The 12,588-nt window shown below is 42.8% G+C and overlaps 1 protein-coding gene across 2 annotated transcripts in view; it reads left to right on the top strand.

Annotated features, from left to right (window-relative positions):
• Golm2 (golgi membrane protein 2) overlaps window positions 1-3,000 on the top strand; it is an 81,738-nt gene extending 78,738 nt beyond the window's left edge. For both annotated transcript variants that reach the window (XM_057781736.1, XM_057781735.1), the window contains one exon: window positions 737-3,000. In XM_057781736.1, coding sequence (XP_057637719.1) covers window positions 737-807 — 71 coding nt within the window. In that variant the 3' untranslated portion in view covers window positions 808-3,000. The remainder of the gene's footprint in view (window positions 1-736) is intronic.
• The last annotated feature ends 9,588 nt before the right edge of the window (window positions 3,001-12,588 follow it).

The following is a 12,588-nucleotide window of genomic DNA, read 5'->3' as shown; positions in this document are numbered from 1 at the left end:
TCAGGGGAAAACCATTCTCAGAGAACATCACTGAAATGTTCTATGTTGGGACTGGGGAGAACTTCTAGTCTCTTATTTTCTGATTTTTTTTTTCTTTTTTTGTGGCCACTATAGGTTACCTTTATAATTTGAAAAGGTGGTGGTGGATTTTCGAGAGTGTCTCCTGTAGCTTAGGCTGTCCTGGAACTGGCTCTGGAGCTAGGAATGACTTGAAACTCTGACCTCACAGGCACGTGCAAACCCAGCTCAGCTAAGATGCACAGCGCTGGCGCTTCGGTCCTGGAGATTCCTAACATTTTGTTAGCTCTATCTGTTGTACATTTGCCTGTCTCCCTAATACCTGTCAGAGATGGTTCTTGTTCTCTTTTTAGATTGGGGATGGTTCCTGTTTTGTTTCTTTGAAATGGGGTCTTACATAGCCAGGTTGACCTCAAGCTCTCTATGTAGTCCAGGTCTTGAACTCCTGATCCTTCTGCCTCCGAATCTTCCCTAGTGCTGGGATTACAGGTGTGAGCCACCATGACATGATAAAAAAAAAAAAAAGTTTGTTAAAATTAACTCTTGGGAAGCAATGAGAGACTGTTCACTCTTCAACCGTGCAGCTAAAGAAACAGCTAAGTAACAGATAAGAAGTGTGGAAAGATTGCCAGAAAGGTGAAAAACTGGAGACAGTTTGAAGCTGGCTGGCTGTGGCAACTTTGAAACTCTATTTGTGATATGTATTATTTGTTTGCAGATGATGAAGAACGAGAACTTCAGATGGATCCTGCAGACTACGGCAAACAGCGCTTCAATGATGTCCTTTAAGTCTAAGGAATGCTCGCAACCCGAAGTGCTGTGCAGTGAATCACCTCTACTTGTCAGTGTTGACTTCTGTTGTACAGATACATTGCGATAGAGTTAAGGACATTTTAATGAAGGAATGTACCGATGTACATATGTGAACTTTTTCATGTTGTATTATCAAAGCAGATACTTTTTTTGGTTACAACACAGCTGAGCCAAAAACAGTTAATCTTTGCATTTAAAGCAAACTAATGTAAATTTCACATTTTATTGAACCTAATTTTTTTCACAAAAAGACAAACAGGAACAAATGTTTGTACAGGTTAAATGCTGCACACAGTGTAATGGCAGTGAGAAGTTAGTATAGACACTAATACATTTTTGTTACTTCCCATAGGTGTCCTCTGCTACCCCTCGTTTAACACTCTCTAAAGAGTTACGGTAGAATAGTTACACACACAGTGGGGACCTGGATGCCAAGCAGTGTGCAATGTGTGTACAGAATGACCTCCTGCTCCTTTTATTTGGCTCGAGTGCTGATGACATAGGACTGAGGCCTGATGGAAGCCCAGCTCATCATAACAGTGTTTATAAGTTATTCTTTACTTAGTTCTTGAAGTTGCGGAATGCATGGTTGACAATGAATTTTTATTTTTTCAGGTAATACCAGTACTGTTTAACTATAGTCAGCACTGGCTAAAATTCTTTATATTTTCAGAGTTGAGTCTGGTGAAAGTATTCACTGTTTACACGTCAGCTCCTGAAAGTGACCAAGTCCACCTTGAAATGAGTCTGCAGTCATACAGCAAAGCTCTTCTGGTAGTTTTAATGATTGTACTTGATTAGAGTTTTCCAGAACTACTAAGTAAGGGATTTTAACAGGTTTTTATTAATGAACAGATGAATAGAAGTACCATGAAGTCTACAGCTGTTTTATTGAAATAGTCGAAAACTTTGTAATAAAAATGAATATTTGTAATTAATGTTAATTAAGAACCCACCAAGCTCGTTTGCTAGACTTACAGAATTATTTTCAGTGCATTATATCTTTGCCATTATTTCATTAGGATGTATAAGCTAGCTAATCCTTGTTTTCTGATTTCACTTTTAAATTTTTTCATGTTACCTAAAAATGAAAGGTATTGATCATCAGGGGAAATGTAAGGCTGAAACCCTGTAATTGCACATAAATATGAAATATGGGGGAGTGACATAACTCAGTGGTAGTGTAAGGCCTAGGTTGATTCCCAACACTAAAAAATAAACCCACAAGTAAACATATGGAAAGTCTCTACACTAAGGTTGTAAATAAAATACTAGCTGATAGAAGAAATGATTGTTCACTTACTGAGATGCTGAAGTTCTTATATTTCAGTCCAAAGTTATTTCATGGCCAGGAAAAAATGGAATAATTTATTAAAATTTGTTTTTCTACTATATCAGATTATCCAGTGTTGAGGAAGCAAAGACAGATGGGTCCCTGGGGCTTGCCAGCCGCCATCCTGGCCTAATTAGCAAGTTCCAGGTCCCAATAAGGACTACTACCAAGGAACACCACACACACAGATTGACCTCTGGCCTCCATATACAAACACAAACAACTGCACCTACACCTGCACACGTGTAAATGCTTGTGTACACAAACACACACCCACACCAAGAAACCAGTTTATACTTTTGTTGTCCGTAAAGTCAGGCCTACAGTAAAACTATGACGAGTTACACTAAAGTGTGGTTAACGGGCAGTGAGGCGCACCCGCGGGAGTGCAAGGGGAGTCAGCTGAATGCCTGGTGATGCTTTGTACTTGGCATTATGGAACTGTATAGACAGACCAGAAAGTCTCCTGCCAGTTTCATTGTCATCAAAACAGCCAATTGTTTGTGTGGTAGCTGTCCTACACAGCAAAAACTTCATTGAACAGCCTAGACATTTTATAAACTGGGGAATCTTGGACCAATTGATAATATTTCTGACTGTATTAACATTGTAGTGCTATCAAGTGCTATGTGGATCTCTTTAAATTGTGGCATTCTACAGTCTGTATTAGACTTGCTGTTTTGTTTTGTTTACAGTGTTTTACTTCTACCTTAAAAATTAGGGTTGTTTGTTTTGTTTGTTTCGGTGTATTTTTGCCCTGAATTAAGTGTTAATTTGACAGGAACGCTGCTTTTAAAAATCATACTGGGTTCTAATAAATTAAAAGTTAAACTTGTTTCACAGTTTTGATTTTGCTAGATAGATATAAAACTACGTAAATGTAAACATTTGCATCTAGACTCTGAAATTTGAATAAATGTCAGCATTTATTTTAGGTTAAACTGAACTGCAGGAGCGGGCTTGTTTGGAAAGGTAGAAAGCTTCAGTGTCTTTAGCTTTAGTTCTAGACAGTGAGGTAAGGGAGTAAGATGGCCAGGTTCTGTTCTAGCGCTTGGTTCAAAAGAAACAGACAAAATGTGATAAAAAGGAGAAATGGGAAGAGGAGGCTTTTCCTGGAGAGGAGGTTAAATAACACTAAGTATACTTCAGACAGACACACTGGGCCTGGATTGGACTTTTGAACCCTCAAAGCCCCACCTCAGTGTCATGCCTCCTCCAAGGGTCCACACCTCCTAACTGTTCCAAACTTCCTTGGTTATCAAACATTCAAATCCATGAGCCTATGGGAGCCATCCTCATTCAAACCACCATATAGATGTTTGTGCGCACACACACACACACACAGAGAGAGAGAGAGAGAGAGAGAGAGAGAGAGAGAGAGAGAGAGCTGCCACGTAGGGCAATAATGCTTCCTGAAAGAGCCATGGACTGTAACAAAAACCCTAATATCATGCATGAGAAACCCCTCTAAACTTGTTGGGTAAGGGATTCCAAGAGACATAAAACAGTATGCTCTTGCTGTTGCCCTGGTTGTCTCATTACTGAGAACTTGATACACTTTAGATAGTACTTGGAGAAATGGAACTGACCTGAAACTTCCTCCCCAAGGAGTGACTCTCATAGTACCAGTGCTATGCAGGTTGCCAAGAAAGAGCAGCACCGGATAATCCTACTCAGCTATAAAGCCTATGAACCATAACAATTACTGCACCAGCAACATACCTACAATGCTAAAATAATGACACATATCTAACAACTTAAAGACCTGCTGAACAGGAGGGAAATCCTGCTGGTACTGTAAACCAAGGCAACTACCTGTGGATGGAGAGGTCAGAGACCTAAGAGAGGAACCTACTGCCAAGGCTTTCCTGACCAGCAGAATTCCTAATTGCACTCGAGATAGTTATCTTTACACCCATAGATGAGTATAGGTCTCACCCCTCAAAGCAAACCTTTCTTTTTGCAGCAGGAGACCATTACAGAAAGCCACAGCTAGTCAAAATGCAGAGAACTGACCATGAGGTGCCAGCCACAACTGGGACGTGCACAGCACAACGCTTGCATGTGAGGCTCGGGAACTAACACTGAAGAGGGAACAAAGATTGTAAGAGCCAGAGTGTTGCGGTTCTACCTTGTCCCTCAAGGATGACACGCAACACACAGGAGCTCTTCCTGCTGCAGTTTTATTCAGGACCTTGTTCTCTTTCTCTCCTTCTCTCTCTGGGCAAACCTCTCCCAGCCCTTAAGTAGGCCTGGGCCGCCAACCCCAGATTGCCAGGTGGGCACTGCCCATAGGTCCACGCATACACAAGCAGCTGACAATCATTGCATGATAATAGCATAAGTCAGGCCTAGTTGATATTAGGAGTTGATTATCACAGAGAGGACTCACTTTCGGGATCGCAGAGGGCGGGAGCCAGCACCATCAGGTGCGACTCCACGCAGCTCTCTACACATAGCCATCAGGTGTGACTCCACATGGCTCTCTACACCAGAGGACTAGGAAGTCTGCTGGGAGAGTAGTTATGGCAGGGGAGTTACACCAGGAAATCTCAACCACATGGCTGCCTAAACAAGACCTGAACAGCTGATAACCCAGTGTAGATGGGAGCAATCTTGTGGGATACATCCCCTAAAAAACTCTAAGGAATTAACTGCTTTGAATGGGAAAATTGGTGTTCCCCAGGGATGATCCCCCTAGTTCATTACCCAACGCCAAGTGATCAGCCTTAGAAATATGAACAGGCAACACTGAACAACAATTGTTAAAGGAAGCCTGGGAAACAGACAAGATCTCCTGAGAAAATTGGGAGGGGGAGAGGAGAAGGGGAGGCAGGAAGAAGATGGGAGGGAAGAGAGAAGGACAGAGAGGCAGAGAAAGGAAAGATATCTTGATTGAGGGAGCCATTAAGGGGCTAGCAAGAAACATGGCTCTAGGGAAATTCCCAGGAATCCACAAGGATGACCCCAGCTAAGACGCTAAGCAACAGTGGAGAGGATGCCTGAACAGGCCTTTCCCTGTATCAGAATGATGACTACCTAGAACCTTCATCCAGCAACTGATGGAAGCAGATACAGAGATCTACAGCCAAGCACCAGGCCAAGCTACTGATCAGTCCAAGAGAGGGAAGAGCAATAATATGAGCAAAAGGGTCAGGACCATGATGAGGAATCCCACAGAAACAGCTGACCTGAGCTAGTGGGAGCTCACTGACTCTGGACTCTGGGGAACCTGTATAGGACCAAACTAGGCCCACTGAATGTGGGGGACAGTTGTGAGGCTTGGGAAGTCCGTGCGGCCACCGACAGTGGGACCAGGATTTGTCCCTAGTCCTTGAACTGGCGCCTTGGAGAACATTCTCTTTGGAGGGATGCCTTGCTCAGCCTAGATATAGGGAAGAGGGCCTTGGTCCGGCCTCGAAGTGAAGTATCAGACTTTGTTGACTCCCCATGGGAAGCCTTACCCTTTCTGAGTAGTGAATGGGGGGGGGGCAGAGAGAGAGGGAGGAGAGGAGAGAGTGGGAACTAGGTAGTTATGTAAAATGAGAAAAGATTGTATTAAAAAAATTTTTACACACACAAATGAGGCCCTGTTGGTTTGGGATAGAGTAGGGATTACATGGGAGGGGTGAAACAGAGAAATGATGTAATTATACTTTAAATTTTTAAAGACAAAGATAATTATTTTTTGTTTGGTTTTTCGAGACAGGGTTTCTCTGTGGTTTTGGAGCCTGTCCTGGAACTAGCTCTTGTACACCAGGCTGGCCTCAAACTCACAGAGATCCGCCTGCCTCTGCCTCCCGAGTGCTGGGATTAAAGACTTGTGCCACCACCACCCGGCGACAAAGATAATTTTTAAAATTTATTTATTTATTTATTATTTTTGGAGATAGGGTTTCTTTATGTAACCATGGCTTTTCTGACTCACTCTGTAGACCAGGCCGGCCTTGAACTCACAGAGATCTGCTTGACTGGGCCTCCCCAGTACTGGAATTAAACGTGTGCACCACAACCACCTGGCTTATTAAGTTTTTTTTTAAAGATTTATTTATTATGTATACAACATTTTTAAAGATTTATTTATTATCACTGACTGGGAGAAGATCTTCACCAACCCCGCAACTGACAAAGGTCTGATAACCAAAATATACAAAGAACTCAAGAAATTAGACCGTAAAAGGTTAATCAATCCAATTATAAAATGGGGCACTGAGCTGAACAGAGACTTTTCAACAGAAGAAGTTCAAATGGCCAAAAGACACTTAAGATCATGCTCAACTTCCTTAGCAATCAGGGAAATGCAAATCAAGACAACATTAAGATACCATCTTACACCAGTCAGAATGGCTAAAATCAAAAACACCAATGATAGCCTCTGCTGGAGAGGTTGTGGAGAAAGGGGTACACTCATCCATTGCTGGTGGGAATGCAAACTTGTGCAACCACTTTGGAAAGCAGTGTGGCGGTTTCTCAGGAAAGTCGGGTTCAACCTACCTCTCGACCCAGCAATACCACTATTGGGAATATACCCAAGAGATGCCCGAACATACAACAAAAGTATATGCTCAACTATGTTCATAGCAGCATTGTTTGTAATAGCCAGAACCTGGAAACAACCTAGATGTCCTTCAATGGAAGAATGGATGAAGAAAGTATGGAATATATACATATTAGAGTACTACTCAGCAGTAAAAAACAATGACTTCTTGAATTTTGCATACAAATGGACGGAAATTGAAAACACTATCCTGAGTGAGGTAAGCCAGACCCAAAAAGAGGAACATGGGATGTACTCACTCATATTTGGTTTCTAGCCATAAATAAAGGACATTGAGACTATAATTCGTGACTCTAGAGAAGCTAAATAAGAAGGTGAACCCAAAGAAAAACATATAAGCATCCCCCTGAATATTAACCTTCATCAGGCGATGAAAGAAGACAAAGACAGAGACCAACATTGGAGCACTGGACTGAAGGCTCACGATCCAAAGGAGGAACAGAAGGAGAGTGAGCACGAGCAAGGAACTCAGGACTGCGAGGGGTGCACCCACACACTGAGGCAATGGGGATGTTCTATCGGGAACTCACCAAGGCCAGCTGGCCGGGGACTGAAAAAGCATGGGACAAAACCGGTCTCGCTGAACATAATGGACAATGAGGACTACTGAGAACTGAAGAACAATGGCAATGGGTTCTTGATCCTATTGCACGTAATGGCTTTGTGGGAGCCCAGGTAGTTTGGATGCTCACCTTAATAGACCTGGATGGAGGTGGGTGGTCCTTGGACCTCCCACAGGGCAGAGAAACCTGCTTGCTCTTTGGGCTGAGGAGGAAGGAAGACTTGATTGGGGAAGGGGGAGGGAATGGGAGGTGGTGGCGGGGAAGAGGCAGAAATCTTTAATAATTAAATAAATTAATTAAAAAAAACAAAAAAAACAAAAAAAATAAAAAGATTTATTTATTATGTATACAACATTCTGCCTGCATGTATGCCCACACGCCAGAAGAGGGCGCCATAGCTCATTACAGATGGTTGTGAGCCACCATATAGTTGCTGAGAATTGAACTCAGCCGGTGCTCTTAACCACTGAGCCATCTCTCCGGCCCCCTTATTAAAATTTTTAATTAAAAAAGTATCAAAGTCTGGGAAGACAGCTTTGAAAACTCAAGGTCACAGGCAGGAGGCACGCATAATTAGGCAGTCTTGGTCAGGCTGTGGCCTGACTGATGATGTCTTAGTTCTAGTGTTTGGAGGCTCTAGGGTGAGTCTTAGCACCTGAGGGGACAGTTTGGTTCTTACTGTAAGATGAAGGTGGTTCCTCTTGTTTTATACACGGGCCTCACCGTAAAGTCACAGGTAACGATCACTGTCCCTGGCAGGCAGTGGGCCACTAGGTGCCGTTTCAGGGGTCTAGAAAAGGATGTGCTAAAAGCTGGCTCTCATAACCTGCTGATTATATTGTTGGAAAATCTTTACACTACTACTGTGTTAGTGTCTTGGGCCTTTCAGAAGAAAGAGGACTACCTTTGCTAACTGCCTGCCCCTTTAGAGATTCACACCTCTACACGTAGAGTGAAGCAGAAATCTAACTCAGCTAAAGACATGATGAAAACAGAGATGCCAAGCTTTCTCGTGCTTTAGTTTACCCTGCTTCTGCTTGGCAGTGCAGAGTCAACTGAGTGGGTGGTTCTTAGCAAAAAGGAACTTCCCAGTTCTCACTGCAGTATTAATACTTTTTTGTGTCTACATCACCCGTGAGTCATTAAGATCCATGTCTAATTAGGTCACATCTAATCAATCCAGCTCCTTTTTATTGTTACTTTTCCAGTCCCTTTAGACTCCTCTCTCAAAGTTTCAAGTGAAAATTGAGCCAACTAAGGAAAGGGGAGAAATTTAATGATCTATGTAAGTGTTTTACTGTTATTTTTGCTATAATAAGACACCAGAATCAGAACTGGGGAGATGGTTAAGAGCACTGGCTGTCTTCGAGAGGTCCCGAGTTCGATTCCCAGTAACCACATGGTGGCTCACAACCATCTGTAATGAGTATAATGAAATCTGATGCCTTCTTCTGATGTGCAGGCATACATGCAGGCAGAACACTGTAGATATACTAAATTTTTTTTTTTTTTTTTTTTTTTTTTTTTGGTTTTTCGAGACAGGGTTTCTCTGTAGCTTTGGAGCCTGTCCTGGAACTAGCTCCTGTAGACCAGGCTGGTCTCGAACTCACAGAGATCCGCCTGCCTCTGCCTCCCAAGTGCTGGGATTAAAGGCGTGCGCCACCACCACCCGGCCTATACTAAATAAATTTATGGAAAAAAAAGACACCACAATCAAAAACATACTGGGGAGGAAAGGGTTCATTTGGTTCACATATCCACTTCATCACTGGAGAAAATCAGGGCGGAAACTCAAACAGGCCAGGAACCTGGGGACAGAAGCTGATGCAGAGGCATGGAGGGGTGCTGAGGGGTGCTGCTCCTAATGACTTGCTCTGCCTGCTTTCTTATACAACTCAGGACCATCAACCTAGGGATATTTCCATCCACAATGGGCCAATCTCTCCAATCAATCACTAAGAAATTGTGCTACAGCATCCATCCACATAAAAGGCCAGGTTCAAGGTCCTCCCCCCACAACCAGGTCTAGGAAGATGAGCATCCAAACAGACTAGGCTCCCACAAAGCCAGTACATGCGGTAGAATCAAAACCCAGTGCCATTGTCCTTGACTTCTCAGCCCTCCTTGTCCGATATGTTCAGAGATTCCAGTTTGATCACATGCTCTATCAGTCCCAGTATAGCTTGCTTTGGTGAGCTCCCATTAGATCAGCCCCACTGTTTCAGTCGGTGGGTGCACCCCTCGCGGTCCTGACTTCCTTGCTCATGTCCTCCCTCCTTCTGCTCCTCATTTGGACCTTGGGAACTCAGTCCAGTGCTCCAATGTGGGTCTCTGTCTCTAGCTTCAACCATTGCCAGATGAAGGTTCTATGGTGATATGCAAGATATTCATCAGTATGGCTATAGGATAGGGCCATTTCAGGCTCCCTCTCCTCAGCTGCCCAAGGATCTAGCTGGGGACATCTCCATGGACACCTGGGTACACCTCTAGAGTCAAGTCTCTTGCCAACCCTAAAATGGCTCCCTTAATTAAGATATATACTTCCCTGCTCCCATATCCACCCTTCCTCCATTCCAACTGTCCCATTCCCCCAAGCTCTCCCCATCCCTCCCTTCCAACAGGGCAGGGAACCCTGACTGCTCTTTGAACTGGAGAGGGAGGGGGAGAGGAGTGGGGGAAAAAGGGAGAGAAATAGGAGGAGGTGGAAATAAAATTTTACTGGAAGTAAAAATAAATATTAAAAAAGTTAAAAAAAAAAAAGGCCAGGTTCATACTGGACAGTGGTGAAGCATGCTCTGGGAGGCAGAGGCAGGTGGATATCTGAGTTTGAGGCCAGCCTGGTCTACAGAGTGAGTTCCAGCACAGCCAGGGATACACAAAGAAACCCTGTCTCAAAATAAAAGAAGGGAGGAAGGAAGGAAAGAAGGGAGGGAAGGAGGGAGGGAGGGAGGGAGGGAGGGAGGGAGGGAGGGAGGGAGGGAGGAAGGAAGGAAGGAAGGAAGGAAGGAAGGAAGGAAGGAAGGAAGGAAGGAAGGAAGATGTCACAACCTGATCTTATGGAGGCAGCATTTCCTTAATTGAAAACTGGGTAGCTCTGGTTTGTGTCAGGCTGACATAACTGGCCAGCATGGTGAGAAAACTATGAAAAGCACAGGAGTCTACTGGACTTAAAGACAAGTAACTCAAACAAGAACTTGAATGTAGGCAGGATTTTGTTTCAGCAGTTCCCATTTATTTTTTACATGCCACATTCCTTCTCAGACCAGTCTTCCCTTGTAATGATATTTTGTTTGTGATCTAGCAAAGCTTGCCTGAAGATCAGAGTGTGGAGCTAGCCAATAGTTAGCCTTAGAAGCCAGGCAGTGGTAGAGTATGGGTGGATCTCTGTGAGTTCAAGGCCACCCTGCTTTACTCAAGATTGATATCAACAGTAAATAGAATGATACTAAATTCAGAAGCTAGACGTAATAATAATTGAACCTCTGGCTTTTGAAAATGCAAAAGGCTAATTAGACTGTTAAAGGCAAAATCAGCAGCCTTGGAAGAATGGATCTGAGATACAACCAATATTGAATGTCATGACCATGATGATTTTTAGATAGGAGAGGTGATTTCCAGAGGTTTGAAGAAAAATTGAAATGTCAACTGTTTCAGTTGTGGTAAACAAGGTCACCTAAAAAGGGACTGTAAACAGGGTTTTTCTAGAAACAATGTTTTTTTCTAAGCGTAATTCAAATAGAATGCTCCTCCCTTCTGGATTATGCAGAAGGTATGGCAAAGGCAGGCCTGGATTAATACATATAGTTCAACAAGGGACATTCTAAGTAACCTTTTCCATTGGGAAATACCTGAGGGGCCTCTCACAGGCCCCCATGCCAAATCCAGGTCAGTCATTTCCTGCCATCATAGAGCAAACTCCTTCCCAGAGCAATTAAAGAACCTAATGCCTATTGTAAAAAAACCATACCACTCTGAATGATAGAACATCTTTAGAAAATAATTTCAGGAGAAATCATAAATCAAAATTGATAAAGAATTAGATTTGGAACCTTCCCAAAATTAGGATTGGGGCAGGGTTTTGTTTTTTTCTTTCCAGTTAAATAAAACAACCCACCTTGAGGAATTTAAGACCCTTGGACAAATAAGCATCCAAAGAAGGGAGAACTACCCAGAAAAAATTACCAAGAAAAGGAATAATCTGACCTAATGTGATCTCTGAAGTCTCCAACAAGGAGATGGGACTCCCAAAAGGGCTCTGGTAACACCACTATGCTGACAAACACCATCTGGAGATGGACGTTGAACACAAACTACAAACTGCTCAGGACAACTTCAGGTGGCTAGCTGAGATGATCCAGTTTCACAGACTCTGGCCAGGATGCAGCATCCGCTCCCAGGACTTGACAGTTAACCCAAGTTTTTTTTTTTTTTTTTTTTTTTTTTTTTTTTTTCAGGCTGTCTTAAAGATGCCATCACCCCCAGACAGCTGGAAGTAAATTTAAGAACAAGATGCCCATATCCCCAAGAGGTGGGATGGGTGGGTTTTGGTCATTCATTGGGTTATGGATATTTGTCATTGTTTAGGGGGATTGTTTACAAGTTGTTGTTGGTAATGGTCAACAAAAAAGCTAAACAAAGGAGATTAAATTCAGGGTTTTGTTTTGAAAAGAAAAATAAAGGGATATAAATATGATAGGATAAAGGGTAGATTATTGACTCTAATCTGAAAAGAAAGAAGGGAGGATATAGATATAAGATAAAAACATTATTGAATCTACTTTTGGGGGAGGTTTCAAGACAAGGTTTCTCTGTGGTTTTGGAGTCTGTCCTAGCACTAGCTCTTGTAGACCAGGCTGGCTGGAAACTCACAGAGATCCGCCTGCCTCTGCCTCCTGAGTGCTGGGATTAAAGGCGTGTGCTCCCACCGTCCAGTGAATCTACTTTTAAAAAACAACTACTAGTCTTAAATATTTTACATTGGATTGGACTTTTGTATATTGTATACGAATTTTGTATATATTGACACAAATTTATTAATTTTGTTAGAACATACTGTACATACATTTCTACTCTTGTTCAAGGCATTGCACCTATACCTATATAGCTCATTTAAGAATGTAATGTAAATTTCTAGTTCTTGAAAGTTATTATTGGGACTGGAGTGATGGCTCAGAGGTTAAGAGCATTGCCTGCTCTTCCAAAGGTCTTGAGTTCAATTCCCAGCAACCACATGGTGGCTCACAACCATCTGTAATAAGGTCTGGTGCCCTCTTCTGGCCTTCAGGCATATAAGCAGACAGAAT

The sequence above is a fragment of the Chionomys nivalis genome, chromosome 9 (genome assembly GCF_950005125.1).
Source record: "Chionomys nivalis chromosome 9, mChiNiv1.1, whole genome shotgun sequence".
Lineage (NCBI taxonomy): Eukaryota > Metazoa > Chordata > Mammalia > Rodentia > Cricetidae > Chionomys > Chionomys nivalis.
The sequence above is the reverse complement of the archived record's forward strand: the minus strand, read 5'-3'. Positions and strand labels throughout refer to the sequence as shown.